Here is a 25,159-nt window from a genome sequence, read left to right on the forward strand (position 1 = left end):
CTGTAAGCAAGCAGCCATAGATGAGAACACCACCGTAAAAGTCCAACTCACAGCAGTTGGGTGGATTATGTGTCGGTGTCTCCAAAGGGATCTGATGTGCTGTCTATTTACAATATTTATTAATACATTGAGTGTCGCAAAACGTAGCCAACATGCCACAGTGTGTTGAACGCTACCTGTCAAGGGGGAAAAATATGTGGAACGCATCCTATACACACAGACTATTCAAAACGGCTATTCTATGTATTAACTGCATGGTTTTTCTAGTTCACAGCTGGCAAGGGGGTGGGGCTTTTGTCTCCCCAGGTGTTTACTTTGAATATCTATACAGTTGACCCCCACTATCTGCAGGTCCGGTGTCTGCGGATTCCACTCACCGCAGATGCCAAAGTGGGGATTCGGATTTAAATGCCTGTAAACAAAAAAGCACGCCAAAATCAGCTTCCTAACTTTTTGTAGCCAAACCACACAGTTTCCAAGCCTCTAGAGCAGTGTTCTTTAACCTTGGGGTCAAGAAGTCTCCGTTGTGGGGTTGTGGCAACTTATGGGAATGGGTTGGCAACCTTCAGTCTCGAAAGACTTATGGTAGAAGCCTACAGCACCCGCTATTCCCAGGCGGTCTCCCATCCAAGTACTAACCAAGCCTGACCCTGCTTAGCTTCTGAGATCAGACAAGATCAGGCATGGAAAGACTATGGTATAAGCCTACAGCACCTGCTATTCCCAGGTGGTCACCCATCCAAGTACTAACCAGGCCTGATCCTGCTTAGCTTCCGAGATCAGACGAGATCGAGCATGGAAAGACTATGGTATAAGCCTACAGCACCCGCTATTCCCAGGCGGTCTCCCATCCAAGTACTAACCAGGCCTAACCCTGCTTAGCTTCTGAGATCAGACAAGATTGGGCATGTGCAGGGTCACAGTTGCTGCTAACTTATGGGAATGAAAAAGGTTGAAGACCACTAGACTTAGAGCACCACCAGGCAAAGGGGGAGGCAGCTGGTGTACCCCTTCAGGAACTAGGAGATAGTGTCCCAGTCCTGCTCAGGTTCTTAGCAATTAGTGAAAAAGCTTTCACTAGTGCTAGACTTCATGGTACTGTTTCTGTTCTCTCTAATAATATTTTGGTACAGTGCATTACGTGGGCAGGGTGGATCCTGGTGTAATTGACAATGGTGTCCTCAATCTCATATACTGGAGTCATGGCATGGAGAAGGTTGAAGACCACTGCTCTAGAGCTATTTTTAGCACTGAAAGGCTCACTTCCAGGGGTCATCGCGATGCGTTCTGGGGCGAGACTGGGAGGAGGAGAACCTTTGCATGACCCAGAAGTGGATCTTTTGAGTGCTAAAAATAGCTCTAGAGCAGTGGTTCCCAAACTTGGCACCAGGGCCCACTTCTTAAAACGACACTCTATCGGGACCCAGCTAGCTTTACAAGATATTAAAGTAATCTGCAAAGAAACAATGTTTTGTTAATAATGGCCAGAAAAAAAGCTCCTCAAACTTTCTATATTTGCACATGCTTGCAAATTTGGCAGAAGTTCGGCTGTTTGCAGGGTAATTAGCAGCTATCTTGCAAACTGCAGAAGCTGAGCTCTTTGCTCAGGATCATTAGCAGCTACAGTATTTGGTTTTCAGTAGTCTCGGGGCTTGAGGCAATTATCTGATCTTTCTATCAAGCTTTAGCAACCCACCAAAAACAAGGTCGCAACCCACCAGTGGGTCCCGACCCACAGTTTGGGAACCACTGCTAGAGACTTGGAAACGGTTTGGCAGCAAAAAGGTGGGAAACCTGATTTAGGTATGTTTTAAGGCATTTAAGTTTGGACCCCCTGTATCTGCGGATTCTGTACCTGCAGGAGGGGGGGGGAGTGTTCTGGGATGGGGTCTAACTGTATATAATTTACATTTCCCTATATAGGTACATGGTTAAAAATGGATACCTGCCTGTTACCTGCGATCCATCCCTCCAGTATATGTGTCGTTTTTTTCTATACAAGTCTTCCCTGTTCTCTGAATATAGTTTATATGTAGATAATTCTACTCCTTGTCTTAGCTAGGCATGCTCATTTGAGTGGTCCATGCAACAGTAAAGGAGTCACCAACTGGGACGTTCAGCACATAACAGCGACTGTCAAAAACAGAACAGGAAATTCAACTATCAAGGTACTGCAGATGCTTCAGTCCTTTTTTTCCCTACAGTTTTCGTCCATTGGATCCATGGTGGGGGGTTGACGAGGGTGGAGCTACATGATGACACACTGGGAGGCCCCACAGCAATCCTTAATGATAGCGGTTCCGGTTTTGGCAATGGTGGGCTTGTTTGGAGGAAGCGGTGGAGGTTCCGCCTTCTTCTCTGTGGGCGTACCTGTGGGGTGGTTCAGGTAAGGAACATCGGTTAATATCCATGCTGGGGTTGAAATGGCACCTGGCCTTTCCCAATCAAGGTGCGGTGTGGCGGCTGCAGTGACTGAGTTACGGATCAGAAGTTCCAGGGGTTGAATCTTGCCCACAGGCACGAACGCACAAGGGAAAGGTTTCGACAGGGCCGAAACGATCTAAACCTTGCGTGAGTCACAACACTGATAACCAGTTAGCACTGTGAACCTTTGCATCTGATGCTCTTCCACTCGAGACCTTTAAGGCCCTCTCTTCCTTATCCAAAATGGCAGAAGGGGCAGAAGCAGTTCAGACCAGGAAGAAGCAGTTTAGTGCCTCTTCCCTCTGCCCATTTGAGATTTATTGCCACAAGTGGGCACCTAGACAAGTCAGGCCTGAACAGGGGACTGCATGGGTTGGGACTAGGGAGGTTGAGGAATTTTACCTGCCCAGCCATGCTTCAAGTCTGGATTGGATTCCCCCACAACTGTATCATGGCACAGTGAATTGTAGTCCCATTTCCACCAGGTTTTGAAGGGAGTCATTCTCCTTGTGTTTTTTAAAACTATTTGTTCCATCAGCCACTAATGTAGCTAATGTATGGGGGGTGAAAGCCCTTGGGTACCAAGCCTGGGGGGATGTCAAGGATGCCTCATTCACTTGTGGGCCCGCAACCGCCTGCAAGGGAATAAGGTGGCATTGATGGGGTGCGAGAGAAGATACTCTGGCAGCAAGGAGGCCTCCTCCCTGGCAAAGTACCTTCTTCTGCATCGCCTGTCAAGCATTCAGAGCGGTGGGGGAGGGAAGCAGTCAGCTGCTCCGGGCAGCACGCAACCACTCCAAGCATGCCCGGGAGTAATTGGTGGTGATGTCATGCCACTGCAATTACTTCTGGGTCAGGCATTTGGGGGGGGGGGCTGACATCTTGAGTCATGGTCCTGGATGCTAGCGAGGCCAACTACACCAGCGCCATCAGAACTGAAATGCCAGACTAGTTTTGGCTCTTAAGTACAGTAGTATGGCCTTAAGTAAGCGACTGGTTTGCAACCTTCAGTCTCGAAAGACTCTGGTATAAGCCTACAGCAGCCGGTATTCCCAGGTGCTCTCCCATCCAAGTACTAACCAGGCCTGACCCTGCTTAGTTTCCGAGATTGGGCATGGAAAGACTATGGTATAAGCCTACAGCACCTGGCATTCCCAGGCGGTCTCCCATCCAAGTACTAACCAGGCCTGACCCTGCTAAGCTTCGGAGATCAGACAAGATCAGACACATGCAGGGTATCCCCTTGTGATTGGGTCCATCATATTCTCTCCTTCACACACTAGAGTTAGGATTTACCCAGCCCCCCCCCCCCCGCAATCTGGCATTACCAGTGCCATTACCTCCCCCTCCCCTCCCAGATTATGGAGCAGTTCCCAGGAGGAGGGTCCCAAGAGTCTTGCTTCACAGACACCTTCAAAACCCAAAACTTACTGGCTGGACATCTTGCTACTTTGTTAAGGGGTTTCAACTTGATTCGGAGGAACTCTGCCATCTCCTTGTCTTCCTCTTTCTCTCTGTGGAAGCAAAACAATGGACTTGTGGGAGAGACCAAAAAACACTCCTGTTTTTGTGAAGCTGTGAGATAAATGGTTGGCAACCTTCACTCTCGAAAGACTATGGTAGAAGCCTACAGCAGCCGGTATTCTCAGGCGGTCTCCCATCCAAGTCCTAACCAGGCCTGACCCTGCTTAGCTTCTGAGATCAGACGGGATCGGGCATGGAAAGACTATGGTATAAGCCTACTGCACCTAGTATTCTCAGGTGGTCTCCCATCCAAGTACTAACCAGGCCTGACCCTACTTAGCTTCCGAGATCAGACAAGATCAGGCAGCACCACAAAAAGATCTTTAGTGTATGCTCATGAAGGGCTGGCCCATGCCTGAGGCTGGGTGAGACAGTAAATTGGAAGGAGGAAACCCACCTGCTTACCGCCATGGGTCCTCCTCCTGCTCCCTGGCTTAGAAAAACTAATGGTGGACAGAGCAGAAGAGAAAGCAAGGAGGAGAGGAGACTGGTTAGCTAAAGCTTCAGGGATGGGCTGACCCTGCTGTTGTATGCAAGTTTAGGACAAATGTAGTGAGGTAGAAAAAATAAGCAAGGGTACCTTGGTTAAAATAAAAAAGGCTCCAACCCATTCCTACCTCAATGAGCTATTCAATGCTCACTCTGTACCTTAATCGCTCCACTTCTGCGTCGTCTACGAGGAAGTCTCTCTTTTGCACCAGTTTGTGGATCTTCTGAATCAATTCATCTTCCCTTTGCTTCTCTAGTTTTGTCTTGTCTTTTTCTGTCCAAAATGGGGGGGGGGGGAAATATGCCAGGGGTGGGTGAAGATGATGAGAGAAAACATGAGTGTCCTCTTCTGGTTATTAACATAAGAAGAGCCCCATTGGATCAGGCCAAAAGCCCATCTGGTCTAACTTCCTGTATCTCACAGTGGCCCACCAGATCCTTCGGGGAGCGCACATGACAACAAGAGAGCTGCATCCTGGTGCCCTCCCCTGTGCCTCCCTTCCATCAGCTATTCAGAGGTAGCCAGGTGGTTGCATCTACTGATCATGGCTTGCAACCTGTGAATTCTACAAATCTGTCGAATAGCCTTTTAAAGGCATCCAGGCCAGATGCTATTACCGCAGCCTGTGGCAAGGGGTTCCCATTGGGTTCTCCTAATTCTGTGGCAATACCTGCAGCAAGCAAAGCCCGGATTTCTCTTTGGGTTCTCATGCGAAATCTCAGACTGGATTAATCCAACCTGGGATCTTGACCTCTGCCAGGCAAGTCCAAGCTGATAGCTGGGTGAAGATTTGGCCCCAACGCTCTCTCCCCAACATTCCTGCTACTGCTGGACTGTGGCACCCTGTGGAAAACTGAAGGGACATGCCCCTCCCCGCCAAAGCTGGCTTCCAAGCAGCATTAAATATACATCAGATGTGGGTTTATCTCCAGCTGGGGAACTCCATCCCGCTCAGACAGATCAATTTAAGTCAAAAATGCTGAAAAAGCCCTTGGAATCATGACAGGTTGACTATAAACGGATGGATCCAATATCTGTTTCGCTTCCAATTTTAATCGAGCCTTGAAATATTTCTAAGTCCAGACATTTGCAAAGAGCGGTTATGCCTCTTTAATCTTTTGGGTCGTTGGCGGCTCTTCCTGTTGAAGATGTGGGCAGTAAATCCATCTCTTTCCAAAGGGGGATGAACTATCTTTTGGCAGTAATGAAAAAACTCTGCAAAGGAGAGGTGAAGGGTTCCTCAAAGGAGTGTAAATTACAATGGGACTCCCAGTGGAGTGGGTAAATAAGGGCACAGTCCTAACCAGGTCTACTCAGAAGTAAGTCCTATTTTGTTCAATGGGGCTTACTCTCAGGAAAGTGGGGTTAGGATTGCAGCCTTATTCTTTAGCGCAAAGAGAGGCTGCTTGCTTCTGTAACTGAGGATCTGGCTTTGGAATGAATGAGAAGCAGTCGCTGGCTGCCACAAAGCAAGTCACGTCCCACCCTTTGCCATATCAGGTTTGTGGGCACTTCTAAATGGAAACCTTAAGTTAGTGGTTTCCGAAGTGTGGGTCTGGTATATTTCCTCAATCATTTCACAGTCACTAAAACAAGTGGTCACTAAAACAACTATTTATTTTTCAAAGGTGAGCTCCACATTTTGTTTTGATCCTACAGCCTTTGGTTGTGAACTTAGGTTGTTCCGCCCCCCCCCCCCCCACACACACAAAGTGTTTCCAATTAGGCCCCACAGATGCAACTAGAAACCTGAGATCCCTGCAATGGGGGGAAGGGGGGAGAGGTCTGATGATGCCAGAAGGCTGCCAACAATCTGGGGGATCTCTAAAAACCAACTTTGACACTACCCCACCACTATACCCCTAAAGTAAACATCACAAAGAAATTACCTGGAATTGCCACTAAATTCTGCAGCTCTTTCTTAAGGGTCATGATGTCCTTGCACAGCTGGATGTCATCCATCCTATGGAAACAGGCAAAAATACAAGAGCAGAAGGTGTGAGCCTTCCATTTATTTCCGGAATTAGCTGCCTGGGAGTCATCTATTTACTGAATGGGATCCAGTAACAGCTGACCCCTGAGGTTTTCCTTGGAAGAGCCTGCCCTGTGAGTCTGCTCCTATAGAGCAAAAATAGTTTTTTGCTTTGTTTTTTAAATGGAAACCCAGGGAAGTCTTGAAGTTGACGATGTGACGATCATGTATGCAGGGAGTCTCGTTAATATTAATATTTATATACCACTTTTCAACAGAGTAGTTCACAAAGTGGTTTACATAGATGCAAACCCATAAATGCTTCCCTAACCCCAAAGGGCTCACATTCTAAAATGAAAGCCCGCCACTCTCCTTGCCTCTCCTCCACACCACCTCTTCCTTTTGAAGGTCAGAGAGCAGGAGAAGGAGCCGTGGAGGCAGGCAGCCCCATCAATCTCCCATCTGAAGCTTCACTGATGATGGGCTGGCCCTAACTCCCAAAGACTCTCCTGCCTGCCTCGAACTGCATGGCAGATGCTACCTCGGCATTTGGAGCTTGGCCTAGTCAGGCCAACCACGGCCCATGAGAGGGGGTAATTTGCCAAAGGAGGGGGCCCAGAAATTTCCTGGGCTCTTCCATTTTCCAGTTTCACCCAGACTCACTTCACGCAAGGTATCCTAGGGGCACTACCACGGGAACTCACTGGCCGCCACCGCAATCCATATGCGCCGGGCCGAGGAATGCATCCATGACACTCCTTAGCACAGTGTCACATCTGGGAGGAAGCAGGCCTGCTCCAGTAGCTCTTTGGCTTGTGGATTTGCTTAACAGGAAGGACCGTATAGGAGCTCAGAGAGACAGCTGTGGGACTACAGCTGCTGCAGAAGGAGGTTTTGGTGCACACAGATCACGTGCCATTCTAGTGTGAGCCTAAATACAATGGTGCACATTTTCTGCCATGCTTTTCTATATTTAAAAGATTTTAGAGACACTTACGAGTGTGTTTGGTTTTCCAGATTACTGTATCTAGCAGTTGATTCCATGTGGGTAGGTAGACCTGGGTTCCACTTGGGAAGCCTGGTAGACCTGAGCTCCAAAGACTTCAGGCTGTTGTCACCTTCCACCTGCCCTGTTTCACCCCCCTCCCCACCCATGTTCTGCCCACTCCATCACCACCTTCCCGTGCTGTTTTGCCCCCTCTCCCTTGGAAAGGGGCCCAAAAGAAACTTGGCACCCCCTGATAAAATTCCTCTGGGAGGCCCTGAGACCACTCGTATTTGCTGGGAATGGGCCAATGTCCAACTCCTGATGCAATCGGTCTTCCCCTTCTCCCCTTTTACTAATAACCAACACCTTTCCTGCCCCATACATTAAAACATACCATAGATTGACTATTCTGCCTTTGTTGTGTGCACAGGATTCAAGGAAGCCAAACCCCCATTCCCTAAGCAAGATACAGCTATTTCCATTCAAGAGCCGTCCCTTGGCACAAATTAAACTCATTGGAGTTCTTTGAGGAGGGGAGGTTAAAAAGGCAAATGGAAGGAAGGACACCCTCTCTAATTGGAAACAGCAAGTTCAGGCCAGGGACTAATTACTTTCTCCGGACAGCGAACACCAAACAGTAGAAATGCCCCCCTGGGCAGCCGATTATTGATGCAAAATCAGGTCTTGCCATGTGCCCACGACATGAGAGATAATTGCTTCTGGGGTTATGAAGCAGCAAATGAGCTTAGCCAATATTCAAGTGGCCAAAGAAACAGTGTGCCTTTGGAGAATGGATGTCAGCTATTAATTGGGACGTTGGATGCTGTTGACTGAATCAGACTTTGGTCCACTTAATTGCCAATACTGATTTGGCAGCCATTCGCCAAGATCCCGAGCAGTGTTCTTTTCCAGCCCAAATGAATCCTGGGATTTTAGTGCGCAAAGTAGGCGCTCGACCAACAGGTTGCTTATAAGGCTCGCATCAAGATAATCCAAACCTGTTTTGTATAGTGGGCCGAACCACATTCATGGCGCCTGCTGAGGCCTAGAAGTGACATCATTAAGCAGCTGAGGGCCACAAATCAGCGCTTGGTTCTCACATCAACACTCACAAGCTGCACATGACCAAAGATGGAAATGTGCAAACCTGGTTCATAAAGATATGAGAGAGCCCAATTATCATGGGTTCTATATCATTTATATCATGATTTATATAATGATATAGAGCCCATGTTCTTATGTTCTTATCATTTATATCATGATTTATATAATGATATAAATCATGATATAAATGATAAGAACAAAAAGAACATAAGAACAGCCCCACTGGATCAGGCCATAGGCCCATCTAGTCCAGCTTCCTATATCTCACAGCGGCCCACCAGATGCCCCAGGGAGCACGCCAGATAACAAGAGACCTCATTCTGGTGCCCTCCCTTGCATCTGGAATTCTGACATAACCCATTTCTAAAATCAGGAGGTTGCGCATACACATCATGGCTTGTAACCCGTAATGGATTTTTCCTCCAGAAACTTGTCCAATCCCCCTTTAAAGGCGTCTAGGCTAGACGCTAGCACCACATCCTGTGGCAAGGAGTTCCACAGACCGACCACACGCTGAATAAAGAAATATTTTCTTTTGTCTGTCCTAACCCGCCCAAAACTCAATTTTAGTGGATGTCCCCTGGTTCTGATGTTATGTGAGAGTGTAAAGAGCATCTCCCTATCCACTCTGTCCATCCCCTGCATAATTTTGTATGTCTCAATCATGTCCCCCCTCAGGCATCTCTTTTCTAGGCTGAAGAGGCCCAAACGCCGTAGCCTTTCCTCATAAGGTGCCCCAGCCCCGTAATCATCTTAGTCGCTCTCTTTTGCACCTTTTCCATTTCCATTTTGCACCTTTTCCATTTATATCATGATAATCATATCTATTATCATGGGCACTATAACTGGAGAGCCCAGTTATAGTGGGGGGGTCATAGATATTGCTGCTGGGGGGGTGCATGCGGCTCATGGGCCTTATGTTCGACACCCCTGAGATACACCATCCAGGAAGGAGATTTGTATGGTGCTCCCAACTCTGAAGGGTTGGGGGTGTGCACTTCATCAAGCTTGATGCTCCATGATGATAGTTTTGGGAGACGTTTTTACCGCTGCTTCATCTTCCTTTCTCTTGCAAAGACCTGCGCAGTTTTATTATTTATTCTTTCAAACGCTATAAAAGCCTCTCACATTTGAGGGCCTTCCAGCTGGTTCTCAGCGATTGTCCCAAACCTTTGGGGGAAGATGAATTATGAGAAAAGGAGGCCAAACCCAGTCGAAAGGGCACGTTTGGCCAAAGCTCTCCCTACGGCAGCCTGGCTGTCATCGGATTGCCCGCACTTGGGTCTGCCTCGTCGGCCGCTTGATCCATGAAAAATAGCACGGAAACACTGGGGAAATTAAAAGGGCAAATGGAAACTGGGAACCGACAGAACAAAAGCCAGTGATGGGAAAGGATGACAGACAGATGGCTCCCAGCATAGCCTTTTCTCTGGGTAAATTTATTGCAAATCCTTTGCATTGTCGGCTTAGAAAGTGTCAAGGGAGTTCCACGCTCCAAGATAAGGCTCTGACTCGGAGCCACGATCTGTGTACCGAATTTGATCGCCGAGGCTTTGCTGGGTGATTAGACAGCGCCAGGTGTCCCACACCGAGCCCTGCTCTGGGTTGCCATCAGACAACCACACTGACTAGTATTTTGTCATGACGGTTTTAATGGCAGTACTGATCCACTCTAATTTCCAGGAGCTTTTCGGGTTGATGTTCATCCTACCCAGGCAACCTCACAGGAAGCTGCCTTGAAGCCGAATCAGACAGTTGATTCATCCCACTTGGGGAAGGGTTGTCAGGGTGGCTGTGTCCCAAATCCTGAGCTTTCTGGGTCAGAGCCTGGTGATGCAGTGGCGTCCACTGTGTTACCAAGGGGCATGCCTGCTGCCCCCCCTTCTAAGGCCTCTGGAGGGCCTGAAAACATCACTTCCAGTTTTGGGCCTAAAGAAAACCAGAACTGGAAACGATGTCTCTCCGGATACCTTCAGAAGGCCTTCGGAGGTTGGGAAGGTTACACACATGGCAAGGGTGGCCCTCTGGGCATCGGGACTGGGGCTGCAGTGGCACCTTCCCCAGCTGTGCCCCCCGGGGTCACTTGCACCCATGGACCCCCCTCCAGGTATGCCACTGCTGGTGAGGTCACAATCCCTTGACCAATGGGAAGAGAATCTTGGCTCAGGGCGGACCCAACAGGAAAAGGGGTGGAGCCAGCAACGGTCCACATATGGCCTGAGACCAATCTTTTGGTGCCCATTTGCCTGAGGAAAAAAGGGGGGGGAAACACAGGCCCCCTGAGGCAGCTCAATAGCTGCCTCCCCTTGCTGTTTTCACGACTTTCTTTGAACAGAAGGGAGGCGACTCTGCCTGCTGCCTCCCCAGAGCTTGCTGATGCAGGTATCCTGCCTTTTTTTTCATTGGAAGCCAGCCATGATTGCAGAGAATCAGCTGCTAGCTGCCTCCCTGGCTATTGTTTTGTGTGTATATGTGCTGCTTAACTCACCGACTGTGCCGGAGAAGAAAGGACTGGCACGGAAAGGCAAGGTACTTTCGTTTTGGGTTTGGTCTGGTGAGGCTCTGCCTCCCCTAGCCTCTCTCGACTACACATCACTGGCTTGAAGACCTCAAGCAAAAAGCTGTCTCTGCCATCCCCTCAATAATGGGTTCCATTGTTGAGTGCTGAGTTCCACCATTATGTTTCTCCTGCTGTTCAAGCAAGATGTTCCTCTCCTATAACTTTAACCAATTAGATCGTGGGCAGCAAAGAGCAGGTCATAGGAAGCAACTTCATACTGCCATCTAGCTCAGTGTTGTCTTTACCTACTGGCAATAGGTTTTCAGGAATCTTTTCCTGTCCTACCAGAAGATGCCTGAATGCAGGCCCTTCTTCAAGCATCTGTTTCGCCTCTAAGCTATGGTCTTCCCCGTTTGTCATCATGGTCCCCCCCCACAAGCCCTTTTCTATGTGAACCCTTCTAGTATTTGAAGATGCAACCATGTGCCCCCCTTTAAGTCTTCCAGTGTCCAGGCTAAATACACACAAGCCTTTCAACCATTCCTCACGGGGCTGGTTTTCCAGATTCCTGATGCATCTCCATGGGCATCTCAGGTTGGCCTTAATGTGTGGAGTAAACGTCTGGGTTCGGTGCACATAGAAGCTGGCCATGCTCTTGTCTGAAACACCAAGCAGACGAGTATCCCTCAAATGGATTGTGTCTCGCCTTTCTCTGACTCAGTCGCTCTCCGTCTCTCCCAAAAGGTTGTTTACTTACATAAACCGGAGCTCTGACTCTCTCCTGACTAAGACTTCCCGAAGCCGCTGGATCTTCGCCATCTCCAGTTCGATCTCCTCGGGCATCATGGTCGTCTCGGCCATGGAAATGATGTCAAGTTGATCTGTGTGGAGCGGAAGACAGGTAGGAAGCGGATGAGATGGGTCAGGCTGGCTTGCCAGTCCTCTTTCGGGAAGGCACAGCCGTTGGCAAAGGAGGCATCACGCTGGGAGTTTTGTGTAGGAGTGGCACATTGTGTTGAGGGTGGCATGAGTGTGTTCCTTTTCAAAATAAGACATTCTCAAGTCGGGTTTTGCAGGCTGAGCTCAGCTGAGATGCTCCCTCTCAACCGGCCCTTTTCCTTTTCACACACTGTGAGATTTCAGGGTGGAATTTTGGTGATATGAGGAGAGGGCATGACCCAAGACCATGCAGGGCTGGCGCAAGACCTCCCAGTATCCCCAGTGGTACATCAGAGTCTACCCTCCCTTTATCTAGCAGTGTCCTCAACACTCCTACTTCTCCTCTGCATTCCCCCTGCCACTCCTCCCCACTTCCTCTTCTGCTCCATTCTACTCTCTTCAAATCCAGGGAACAGGTCAGGAGGGGAGGAGGAGTGTGGTGGTTAGAGCTCGGTGTCTCCCCAATCCAGTGCCCAAGAAAAATGTGCTGTGTGGGACTGTGGCATCACTAGGGGACGTGGGGAGCTGCAGCTCAAACACAAGCTCACATCCCTGTACATGCCTGATCTTGGAAGCTAAGCAGGGTCAGGCCTGGTTAGTACTTAGATGGGAGACCGCCTGGGAATACCAGGTGCTATAGGCTTATACCATAGTCTTTCAAGACTGAAGGTTGCCAACCATCCCCACTGAGAAAAATTAGGCCTTGATTCATTACCAGGGCTCTACCTTCAGAGCGGCGCAATGAACACAGGGCCTTCAGCATGCGCTGCACATGCGCTCTCCTTGCGCTACAGTCCCTCCATGCACATGTTAATTACGGCACGTGAAACAAGTTGGCTGCTTTGCAGTCGGAGTAACTATCTCAGGGAGGGGAGGAGGAAGAAATAAATGAAGGAGATGCTAATACCATCAGAAGAAACGGGGGCTAACCCAAGAGTAATTACTGCAGAGAAATAGATCAATCAATTAAAGCCATTACACACAACATAAGAGAGGCTGCAGGGAAAAGCCAATTTCCACCCATTCTGGGTGTGCTCTCCAAGCAAAGCTGCTCTGCAAAACCAGGACCTTAGTATAATGATTGCCGTCTTTCTGGAACATGCCGGTAGCACTGAAGAATCAGGGAGTGTTTGTGGGCACTGGCATGAGTAAGGGGGCACATTGCTCCAGGTATCACGTCAGGAGAGGGTATCTTAGAGGCCTCCAAAAGGCCCTTTGAGGCTTGGGGGCTCAAGTGGCTATCATTAGAAGTGCAAATTTTTTGTTGGCAACCTTCAGTCTCGAAAGACTCTGGTATCGCGCTCTGAATGGTGGTTCTGGAACAGTGTCTAGTGTGGCTGAAAAGGCCAATTCGGGAGTGACAATCCCTTCCACACCGGGAGCAAGTGCAGTCTGTCCCTGGTCTGTCTCCCCGGCTATGGGCCTTCCTTCTTTGCCTCTTAGCCTCAGACTGTTGGCCAAGTGTCTCTTCAAACTGGGAAAGGCCATGCTGCACAGCCTGCCTCCAAGCGGGACACTCAGAGGCCAGGGTTTCCCACCTGTTGAGGTCCATCCCTAAGGCCTTCAGATCCCTCTTGCAGATGTCCTTGTATCGCAGCTGTGGTCTACCTGTAGGGTGCTTTCCTTGCACGAGTTCTCCATAGAGGAGATCCTTTGGGATCCAGCCAATGAAGCGCAAGTGATGGGTAAATAAACAGGGGATATAAAAGTCTACTGTCATGTAGTTGTGATTGGAAGTGCTTATTTGCTGAAATTGCTTATTTTTATGCCAATAAAGTAAAAAAAAAAAAATTAAAGATTGGCAAATAAACAGGGAATATAAATTCTGCCCTCTTGTGCCTGTGATTGGACATTTAAAGGACGGGTAAAGAAATAGGGGGTATAAAAGTCTGCCCTGTTTATTTAGCAATTTCATACAAAGTCATAGGACAGAGAGAGGAATGTAGCTCCTTACGAGGAGCTCTAGCAGGTCACTTCAGATCACCTTCACCTTTACTGTGTTACACAATAGACCAGTCGCATATTGCGAAGTGATCCTCTTGTCTCCAGACATTGCTGTCCTCCTTTGAATGACTGGTTGTAGATCTATCCCTGTTGACCACACAAGATCCTCACCTTTGGCGGCTAGTAAATTGCAAACAATATCTGTGTCCTATTTTATAGATAAGTGAACTAAATATGGGGCTTGGTCTGTTTGATGCAGATCATTGGTACCTAGGACAGAGCAAAAGCAAATGGCTATGCAGAGTGTTATCCTGCTTGATGATGGCACTTCTGACCATGACATCACTTCCAGGTTAAGGACACCCATTCCGGTGGGTCCTGACAGACCTTCATTCTAAAAAGCGGGTCCCTGTGCTAAAAGGTTTGAGAACCACTGAACTAGAGGATTGAGGCTGCAATCCTAGCCACACCTACCTGGGTGTAAGCCCCATTGATGGGACTTACTTCTGGGTAAACATGCATTAGATTGGGCTCTTAGCCAACTAGGGTATGCTGAAAATCTGTTCAGTTCTGGCAGCTTTTTTCACTGCCTGTTGGTCAAGCCAGCCCTGGTTTTACTGGTCTATCCATATATACAGAGTCACAAATTGGACAACGATGGGGGAGGGGGAGAGAAATTACAGTTCAGCTCTGTATGTGAGACTTTGTACCCACTATACTGATTTACGCCATCGATTTCTATATCCATTCCTGGAAAGCTTTCATGGTTCAGATACAGACTTGGTCTGGTACTTGTTAGATGGGAGAAATGAGTGCTGCTCATCAAATGTAAGAACATAAGAACAGCCCCACTGGATCAGGCCATAGTCCCATCTAGTCCAGCTTCCTGTATCTCACAGCGGCCCACCAAATGCCCCAGGGAGCACACAAGACAACAAGAGACCTGCAAGGTTTCCTGGGAATTGTAGTTAAGAACATAAGAACAGCCCCACTGGATCAGGCCACAGGCCCATCTAGTCCAGCTTCCTGTATCTCACAGCGGCCCACCAAATGCCCCAGGGAGCACACCAGATAACAAGAGACCTGCAAGGCCTCCTGGGAATTGTAGTTAAGAACTTAAAAACAGCCCCACTGGATCAGGCCATAGGCCCATCTAGCCCAGCTTCCTGTATCTCACAGCGGCCCACCAAATGCCCCAGGGAGCACGACAGATAACAAGAGACCTCATCCTGGTGCCCTCCCTTGCATCTGGCATTCTGACATAGCCCATTTCTAAAATCAGGAGGTTGCGCATACACATCATGGCTTGTCCCCGTAATGGATTTTTCCTCCAGAAATTGTCCAATCCCCTTTTAAAGGCGTCCAGGCCAGACGCCATCACCACATCCTGCGGCAAGGAGTTCCACAGACCAACCACACGCTGAGTACAGAAATATTTTCTTTTGTTTGTTCTAACTCTCCCAACACTCCATTTTAGTGGATGTCCCCTGGTTCTGGTGTTATGTGAGAGTGTAAAGAGCATCTCCCTATCCCCTCTGTCCATCCCCTGCATAATTTTGTATGTCTCAATCATGTCCCCCCTCAGGCATCTCTTTTCTAGGCTGAAGAGGCCCAAACGCTTTAGCCTTTCATATTTAAAGCACTGTCAAGGCGTAAATTCCTCTGTATTTCTTTGCCTGATCAATGATTGGTGGCTACCATGAGTGTTTTAATTTTGCTTTCTTGTTGGATTGTTTATGCCAATAAAGGTGGAATGAATGTATATGGGACTACGTGCCGAAAAGAAGTTACGAAGGCACACAGTTGCCCATTTTGTTGTGTTCTGTGAAATGTACACAGCTAGCTCTCTTCATGCCTCGAGGACCGAAAATGAACGTTGGCAGATAATGCGTGCAGGTGATAAAAAGGGCCCTTTGTTCACTCGCTCTGCCGTCTGCCACAATATTTTATTCTCACTGAATACTAAAAATGATGGGATTTGGTGCATACGTACTTAATACTGCCCGCCAGCCACTCTCTGCAGAGGGGGGTGGTAGTTAAGGTTCAGGCACATGGATCCAACAGGATGGCCTGGTACCAGAGATGGGTTAATGGGTGGAAAACTTGCAGGAGTAGCAGATTTGGCAGGCCTGAGGCAAAAAAAAAAAAAAAAAAAAGAACCTCTTCTGATGCTGTAGAGGGTGTTAAATTTGATTTTGTAGTATGGGGGGTGTTAAAAAGTTTTGTACCCCCAGGTACCTGATGACTTAGCTATGCCACTGGCTCCAGTCTCATCCTGAGTGTGAGCATCTCTCTCACGCTCTAGGAAGCCATCCCTCTTGGATTCAATAACACCTCGAACAATCATTTTTCCCACCTTGCTCCAGTAAACTGTCAATGTCACCTGCTGGCTCTTGTCACCTTCCTGGTGCGAGAATTCTGACTCACAATTATTTGTGATGGAGGGCATTTGTCAGTCTTTCTTTTTTTTTTTTTAACAGCTCTACTTCCCTTCAGTGTTTTATTGCACATCCCCATCTCATGATACTTTCCCTTCACCCTCCTGCCAAAGAGGGAGAGAGAAAATAAACCCTGGGCATGTCTTATTTGTTCCATAGAGGGTCCGACACCACTCCAGCTCACCACTCTCTTGTCTTCCTCTACTGATCCGCTCCTCTCTTGCTATTCAGAAAATGAACAGGAAATGGGGCAGCAGAAGGACCGCCTCGCAAGGAGAGCAGATTCAGCACGTTGCCTAAGGATCCTGGAAGTCCAGGGCCAGCCCTGGAAAGCAGGGACAATCAGTGTGCACCTGGGCAGGTGGATAGCTGATTTTTATTTTTTTTTGCTTTTTCTTAATATTTTTATCATTGTACTTTTGTGCCAAACATCCTCTCCAGAGCTTAAAATGCTCCATCACCTTAAGAACTGAAGGTGTCACATGCTTTTGGAGGGTGTAGCAAGTCTCTTGAGGGAGAACTACCAAAATCTTCATCAGCATCTGGGGTTGGCATTTGTGGGGCAGGTGCTAAGGATTCTAAAAATACAAGGTGGTCCCTGAGACCAGGACTGTAGCTATAGCCATAACGTAATGGCAGAATGGCTCTCTTGGGGCCCACCTACATAGGAAAAGGCCCATCCCAGATGGCATCAGAGGTTGGCAAAGACTGGCACACCCAATGGGGAGGGCCCAGCTGGCCAGGCTGATCTATGAACCCTCAGTACCAGCTGCATTGGTAGGATCAACATACCATCAGTGGGTTCCATGGGAACTTTGTAGGGAGCTGTTTTCCCAAGGCTCCCAGTAATCTGGCTCCTGGTATTTGGGCCCGGGAAGGCAGTTGGCCTAAAGTCAAAAAATGTTCCTGCTCAGTTGACTTGTAAGTGTAAGTGGCACCCAGAATTACAGCCTTGTTTACTCTCTGAAAATACACACAAGGTGTCGTTCACCTTGTTAGATCTTCCTGCCCTCCCCATGCTCAGCTTGTTAAGGTGTGAAGAGAGCTGGGAGTTCACACAGCCGTGAAATCTCTTGGAGATAACTCTGCTCTCCATTGTGTCGATATAAGCAGCCGACATGTTTGTGCAGTCAATAAGCCCTCTGCCTTAGGCCATTTTGGTTTCCGCTCCCTTAAAAAGCACTGACAAGCAACCCCTCCCCAAAGAATGCAATGTGGGAACTGCTCAGTGTACCTCTTGCCTTTACTGGAAAAAAAAATTCCTATTTCAAGAACATTCTTCCCAAGGTCTTTTTTCCAGCTCTCCCCCTTGTATGGAGTCAGGAAAATGAGATCAATCCAACACTTGGCTGCCAATTCTGTGGGGTATTACCTGGTTTTTTTGGTGGGCAACTGCTTTGCTGGGTGACTAGTACTATTACGTATTCAAATGACTACATCGGGGTTACCCCGACACTGGTGATGCCACTGCATTTGGGCCGCGCACATGATATTGTCATTGATTCTGTATGGTCTGGCACGGGAGGAGGTTCGTAATGGGGGTGACGCCATGAGCTCTCGCACCGGGTGACACAAGCCCTAGTAATGCCTAGGTGTGGTGAGAAAACAGGAAGCCTCCAGGTCACACACACAGTTGCACCGACGGCAAGGGAATCGCGTTCAGCACTCATGCTCAGAAACCATGCTCAGGAAGAGTGCCTGCAGAAAACCATGCCCCCGGGTTCCATCTCCAGCTTGAACAGGTGGGGAACAGGTGCCCGAGACCTCAGAGAGGCGCCGTCCATCAGAGGAGACAGCACTGCCAGGTTTTAATAAGCTGTCCAAAAGAAGCACTGGCTCGGGATTACAAATAATTTGGCTAGGAGATCAGCAGACATCCCTTCTGTTCCCACCTCAGCTGATATCTTAATATTGCATAAGGCACTTTTCAAAATCTCCGTCAAGTGCCACATTCTGTCACACGATGTTTTTTACCCTCCGTTGCCAGAACTGTTTGACCCTGCAATTGAATGAGTTTTCCTTCCCCCCGGGGGGGGGGGGGTGTCAGCTTCTGATTTTTCTACTCAACAAAGAACTGTCAAGAACAAGGAAGTGTGTGGCACCTCCAAGGGCAACGTGGTTTTCTGGATTGCCCTTTTGCGGACACAGATAGGACCAAATGCCATTGTGCATCCAAGTCTCTCTGCTTAGCAAAGCATTCAGGAAGACGACAGCAAGAAAGAGCTGAATGAGCGCATAGAATTGTGATGTTTGGTTCTGTTGCTTCTGGTCTGAATAAAGGCCAGTTTTTTTATGCCACGCAACACCGCTAATTAGCCGGGCACCGCTAGGAACGTGTTGCAATCAGCTATTCCTTATCAATTTGCCCTGCACATGCCCGATCTCGTCTGATCTCAGAAGCTAAGCAGGGTCAGGCCTGGTTAGTACTTGGATGGGAGACTGCCTGGGAATCCTGGGTGCTGTAGGCTTATACCATAGTCTTTCCATGCCTGATTTTGTCTGATCTCGGAAGCTAAGCAGGGTCAGGCCTGGTTAGTTTTTGGATGGGAGACCACCTGGGAATACCAGGTGCTGTAGGCTTATCCCATAGTCTTTCCTTGCCCGATCTCGTCTGATCTCTGAAGCTAAGCAGGGTCAGGCCTGGTTAGTACTTGGATGGGAGACCGCCTGGGAATACCGGGTGCTGTAGGCTTATACCATAGTCTTTCGAGACTGAAGGTTGCCAACCAGCCAACCAGCTATTCCTGCGATTGTTGAGTATCGCCATACTTGTATGCTATGAGGTACATCACCAGACAAGGCCACCTACTTGGATTCAGGCCTCTGATGAACATTACAACAACCCTATTAGATCAGTTCAAAGACCTGATCCCAGTACCTGTTTCCCACAGGGACCTACCATTTGCTCTGGATAACCCACAAAGCAGGGGCTGAAGGCCTGCACCTCTCGCGCCATTGCTCCCCTGTCACTGCTCTTCAGAGGTGCACTGCTTCTCAATCTGGATGTCTGGCCGTCATGACTAGAAGCCTGCCCTCCATGACTTTGGCCGATCTCTTTTGAAAGCCATCCAAGGAAGCGGTCGTTACCACAACGTGTGGCAATAAGGTCCACAGAACAAAGGTGCACTGTGTGAGAAAGTGCACTTCCATTTTTCTATCCTACACTAACTGCCAGGCTGTGTCACTGGGCGGCAGTGGCATAACTAAAGGGGGGCCAGGGAATCAATTGCTCTGGGTGCTATGCCTGGGGGGGGTGGTATCAGAGGGTGGCCTTCTAAGCCCCGTGAGGAGGTCCATGGCCTTCCCAAGCCTCGGAAGGCCTCAGAAGACCTGCTGAAGTCTTAGAAAGGCATTTCCTGTTTTAGCAAGAACCAAAAGTGCCTTTCTAAGGTGTTTGGCAGGATTTTAAAGCCCTCCCCCCCCAAGCCTTGGAAGTTTTTGCCAAAAACCAGAAGTGCCTTAAGAAGGGGATGTTAAAAAATGTGCCCCTGGGTGGCAGGTGGCAAAGCTACACCACTGCTGGGTGGCCCCTGGTTCTAGTGTTGGGAAAGGAGAAATCTCTCTCTCTCTCTCCCCCCCCCCCACACACACACAGACGCACCTGACATCATTTTATAAGCCTCAATCATGCCCCTCATCATCTTTTTTCTGAACTAGAAAACCCCAAGCATTGTCACCTTTCTCACAAGGAAAGCATACCATTCTTCTGTTGTGATTGTCCTCTTTTGCACCAAGTTCACACTAGGATCACTTAATGCTCTATTCTAGATTGTGCGTCGGCTGGTTTTTAAATGCGTTCCGCCTTAGCGAATCTATTTTTGCTTAAGACACAAATTGAGTTTGTCATCCTGGTTCCTTTGCTGTTCCCAATGTTGACGTGCAGACAGCCTAATAGCTCTGCTGGGGTGCTATGGTGTAAGCAAAATATTGGAAAGGGTAGCCTGAAAGAAACAGGGTCATGTCAGACCCTGATTCTGAGGAAGACTCCTTGGAAGCCTGCCTCCTTAGGTGGCCGTAACACCACTCAGGAGCTGGCCCTTGAGGGATCCTTCAGACTCGGGGCTCTAAGGACTTGGAGAATTCAGCACCCCCCATTCCAGAACACCCCTTCCCAGGAGCAGAAGCTGTGCAGCTGTACAGAAAGACCTCCTCTGGCACCCTATCATCTCTGGGCTTAGTTGGGAGGAGGGTTTAATAACCACCCAACAAATCAGTAACCAACAGAAAACCAGTAGCCAACTTGATGACACTCACTCAACTGAATAAGAGTTCTAGTGTTAACTCTGAGACATGGAAATGACTCATACTAACACCCGATTAGTTAAGAACATAAGAAGAGCCATGCTGGATCAGGCCAAAGGCCCATCTAGTCCAGCTTCCTGTATCTCACAGTGGCCTGCCAGATGCTTCATGGAGCACACAAGACAATAGACACAACGTGTGTCCTGGTGCCCTCCCCTGCATCTGGTAATCAGAGGCAGCCTACCTCTAAAACCAAGAGCTTGCACCTACCTACCATTACTTGTAACCTGTGATGAACTTTTCCTCCAGAAATGTGTCCAATCCCCTCTTAAAGGCATCTAGGCAAGGGGTTCCACAGACTAATTACATGCTGGGTAAAGTTCCCTGCCACGTCATAATAAAAACTCTTTGGCTCTCGGAAAAATCAGTCTCATTGGTCAATTTTGAGTAAAGGAGTTCACCGGCCACACCACACAGTGCTCTTGAGCAGGTCACATTTTTAAAGAGGTGACACTCTTAACAACTTGGGGTACCTGGCAATCTCAGAGAGGTTTCTCCAGGGGCCTCTGCCTTTTTTTCCCTGCACATGGCATCAAAATGTTTGGTGAGACTGATGCTTGCACGGCAGTGAACACACGAGGCTAAAACATGAAAAGCACACACACAAAAAAATTCCAAAATGATGAAAGAGAAGCTGAAATGGGGTTTGAGGAGGACCTCTATGCTGACATCTCCTAAGGGGGGTTTGAAATTCCCAAGCAAATGTGTTCAGAACACTTAGAGATTCACTCCTGAACCAGAGTATTAAAATTGCAGGATATCCTGAACCGGAAGTGAGCCAAACATTTAGCCAATTGTTATTTTTATGGTTATTGCTGCAATCCAGATGGACACCAGGAAAACGGTGGAGGAAGGGCATGACGGCAGGTGAAGAGTAGTTTACACAAACTTAAGTGTGAATTACAGTAGGGAGAGAGGCCTAAAGTTGCAATTCTAGCCACATTTACCTGGGTGTCAGCTTCCTTGACTATAACAGGACTTAGTTCTGAGTAGACATGCATAGGATTGGGCTCTAAGGCTGCAATCCTATCCACACTTACCTAGGCTTTGAAAGTAACAACAAAGAGTTCATATCCCTACATATGACTACAGTTGTAAAGGACAAACAAGGCTGGAGATAGTGGCATTGATCTGGTGTGTGCCAAGGCAGTCTTGGCATTAATTCTTAGGCCATAGTGTACTGGCCTTTTGACTTTGATGGGAAAAGAACATTCACAGCTGAGATAGGTTTTTGGGGTTTGCAATAGCAGCACTTGGTGTCACTTGGGTTTGCATGGGAGGCCATGATGGACCTCCTCCCATGCAGTAGGCATCACCCCCATGATGGACCTCTTCCCATGCAGTAGGCAGGGCAATGCCCCAGGTGGTGGGTGTGGTGATGAACCCTTGCCCCCCCTAGCTGGTTTTTTGGCTATAACGTTTGATAGAATAGAGATAGTTCAACGGGGTTTGTTTCATTGCATTCAGTGTGAAATTACACATCGATTGATATATAACATGATGATATTATTCAGAAACACCAAGATTTAAAAAAATTTTGGCCAGTAGTGGTGTCACACACACCCCTGTGCACATCATCCACTGCCCCCCTTAGCAATGCTACTACATAAGCCACAGTTTGAATGCTTCCTACCAGCAAAATGCATATCTATATGTCTTGCCATCATTGAACTGGCCTGCCCTGGCTGTGAAACTCAGCCCTAGCACCAAAGGAGAATGAATTTATTTTACTTTTTTTTTTTTCAATTCACTGAGAAGCACCAAGTGTGTGAAAACTCCATATGGAAGTGGGAAACTAGCATTGCTATTAATAGAGGCTGCAAATCAGGGGGTTCTCAGACTTCATCACACTCAAAGGTTTTGTCAGTGACTCAATGAATAACTTGTACTTTCCTTCCATGTAACTGAAGGCCAAAATTGAGCCAAGGAACCCAGCTTACATCATGCCCCACACAAGAGATTGTGAGGTCAACAGAATCTCCGGCACTGCTGCCGACTTGAGTCCATCCATGGACCTGTCTAGGTCAGTATTAGCAACACGGGCTGACAGCATCTGTCCAGGGTTTCAGACAGAGGGTTTTTTTTACAGTTCTGTTTCGAGGTGCTAAGGTAGCCATTTTCAACCGCTGTGCCGTGGCACACTGGTGTGCCGTGAATAGTCCTCAGGTGTGCTGTGGAAATTTGGGAGAGGGTCATTTATTAGTAGGGCTATTGGGGGATGTGACAGCACAGTGTGCCTTGTCAACTGTCAAACAACTGATGGTGTGCCTTGACCATTTTAGTGCCTTACCAAGTGTGCCATGAGATGAAAAAGGTTGAAAATCACTGAGGCATGAACCTGGGACCTTCCGCTGCAACAGAGATGCCCTACCACTGATCTATAGCTCCTCTCCCAAAACCATCAAAAGGAATTTATCGTACTTCAGTATCTCCAAGGAAGTAACTTCTCCAGACATTAAAAAAATGTCTTTGATGGATCTATTTCATTGGCCTCCAATCTTGTCTGTCAGGGGCAAAGCATCTAGTATAGTGACTGAAAAATGGGAAGAAGTTCACACATTTCCACCTGATCCACTTAAGACATACTCTTTGCTCCCCAGATTTTGGGTACGTCCACCAACCCAGCAACAATCCCTAGGGAAACACCCTTTTCCTACAGATAGCAATCAAGGAAAAAGACCAGTTCTGTGTTTGGACACAATGGGGAAACGGACTCCTGGAAGGGTCCAGACTAGATTTGGAGGGGGGGGGGTTCCACCACGGCCGACCCAGTTGCCAGAACCAACCCCAGCGTTGTTGTCGCCTGACTCTGTTGTGTTGTGAGTCATCCAAGCCTGAACTTAAGCCAAGCATTGCGGGCTTAAAACCAATGCTGCAATAAGAGCATCAGGTGTGGGGGAGAGTTACACTGACTGTATTGAAATGTCGCCATGCAGGTTCACCCTCAATCTCAGGAGGTTCACCCTCTTCCCCGTACTGAAAGATCTGTCTTTTTTTCCCATCAATCCACAGCTCGAGAGGGATTCTGCAAGGAATTCTGGGCAAAGTCTGATTTCATGGGTAACTGTTGTGAGCATCCATTGAGCATGTTATCCAAGTACAGTCCTCAGTGGAAAAAAAGGTAAGTGCTTTTGAGAGCAGAGGGGTTTGGACAGAGAGCTATTTTAAGGGGAAGGGATAAAACACATATTTTCATTGATGGTTCCGGAGCCATGGCTGTGAATGGTGACAACCTCAGGAGGGAGGAATGCACCACAGCCTTGGCTCTCAGGTCAGCCTGCCTGTTGGGGCATGAAACACGATGGCTGCTGGCCACTCCAGAGCACTGGGCGCAATCAAAAAGTGCGCCCCGAAACACACAACCCCTTGGAAGCAGTTTGCTGCAACTGTCACATCATGCTTGTTCCAACAACAAAGGAACACGTCCCTTCCCACCCACATCTCTCCTTCCCCCCCCTCCAGAACATCAGTGTACTTTGCTTTGATGATGGGCTCTGGTTCGGAAAGGGGACAGTGAAGTCACTCGAGCTTCAGAAGCAAACACCCAGGATATGAAACCAATGGGGAGAAGGGGGGGGGACCTTGTGCACCCCCCTGCCCTGTTTCTGATTCCCTTACTCCCTCCTAAGTGATACCAGGAGTCTTCTCTTTCTCTCCAGGTTCACCTGGCAACCTAAGAAGGCAAATGTAATAGTTGGGCGCTTTCTGGGCCAACCCTGGTCAAAAGCAAGAGGTAGATCCTTTGGGTTATGAGAAGTGGGGGTCCCTCAACTGCCTGCCTGCCTAGGGAGGCAGAGGTGTGTGTGTGTGTGTGTGTAAGGTGGAGAGATGGTCTTGTTGGCTCCTTGTTCCTGAAAGTGCTGATGCGGGGATCTGAGAGGGGAGGCTGCATCTGTGTGCCACTCCATCCCCCCCCTCCATACACAAACATACACACACCCCAAGTACTTACTTCTCCCCAGGCCGTCCGCTTTCCATTCAGTCTCTTCCACTGCCCCATAGCGTCTCAGTGGCTTCTCAGCCTCCATGCTGGCCGAGATGGATTTCTTCAACTCCATGCTGGTGCACAAGCCCCCCCTCCCGCCTTTCTGCACTCCTGTCCTTTTTTGTTTGGCTTGGTGCCCCCTCCCTTCCTTTTCAGTCCATCCCAGCCAGGCACCAAGAGAAAAAGGCAGGACTTTCCCAGCAGAGTCTGTTTTGGTCGCTTCTCCTCTTCCTCCCCCCCACCTCCTCAAAGCCAAACTGGGAAGCACTGATGTGCTCACCGCATCCCTCTGCCGCGCTGTGGTACCCAAGGAGGAGAAAGGATGCAGCGCGCATGCGCAGTTGGAGAGTGGACTTCAATGGAGCGCCTGGGCGAAGGGAGGGGGAAGGAGAGGCAGGCAAACAATGGGGACAAACATGCCATAGTGGGGAGGAAGCCTAGTGGCTGAGCATCCCTGTTTGGGAAGGGGGAGCAGGGGGCACACAAATGCCAGTTAGTGCCCACCCAAAACAGCAGATCTGGCCTATGTCTGAAGCTTTCTGCTTGTGG

The 25,159-nt window shown here is 48.5% G+C and overlaps 1 protein-coding gene across 1 annotated transcript; it reads right to left on the reverse strand.

Moving 5' to 3' along the window:
- Window positions 1-2,248: 2,248 nt before the first annotated feature.
- BMERB1 (bMERB domain containing 1) lies at window positions 2,249-24,689 on the reverse strand. The gene is made up of 6 exons (XM_066640910.1): window positions 24,578-24,689; window positions 11,760-11,883; window positions 6,328-6,401; window positions 4,597-4,711; window positions 3,856-3,938; window positions 2,249-2,370 (listed from the first exon to the last, which is right to left on the reverse strand). Exons 1-6 carry the CDS (start codon window positions 24,681-24,683, stop codon window positions 2,249-2,251), a joined length of 624 nt encoding a protein of 207 aa, XP_066497007.1. The 5' UTR covers window positions 24,684-24,689.
- Window positions 24,690-25,159: the final 470 nt, after the last annotated feature.

Source organism: Tiliqua scincoides, chromosome 13, assembly GCF_035046505.1.
Source record: "Tiliqua scincoides isolate rTilSci1 chromosome 13, rTilSci1.hap2, whole genome shotgun sequence".
In the NCBI taxonomy this organism is placed as follows: domain Eukaryota; kingdom Metazoa; phylum Chordata; class Lepidosauria; order Squamata; family Scincidae; genus Tiliqua; species Tiliqua scincoides.

Coding starts and splice junctions, on each gene's coding strand:
- BMERB1 (XM_066640910.1), bottom strand. CDS start 24,683: ATGGAGTTGAAGAAATCCATCTCGGCCAGCATGGAGGCTGAGAAGCCA. Junction 4,712..6,327: donor GAATTTAGTGGCAATTCCAG/GTAATTTCTTTG, acceptor CATTTTGGACAG/AAAAAGACAAGACAAAACTA. Junction 2,371..3,855: donor AGTAGCAAGATGTCCAGCCA/GTAAGTTTTGGG, acceptor ACCACCCCACAG/GTACGCCCACAGAGAAGAAG.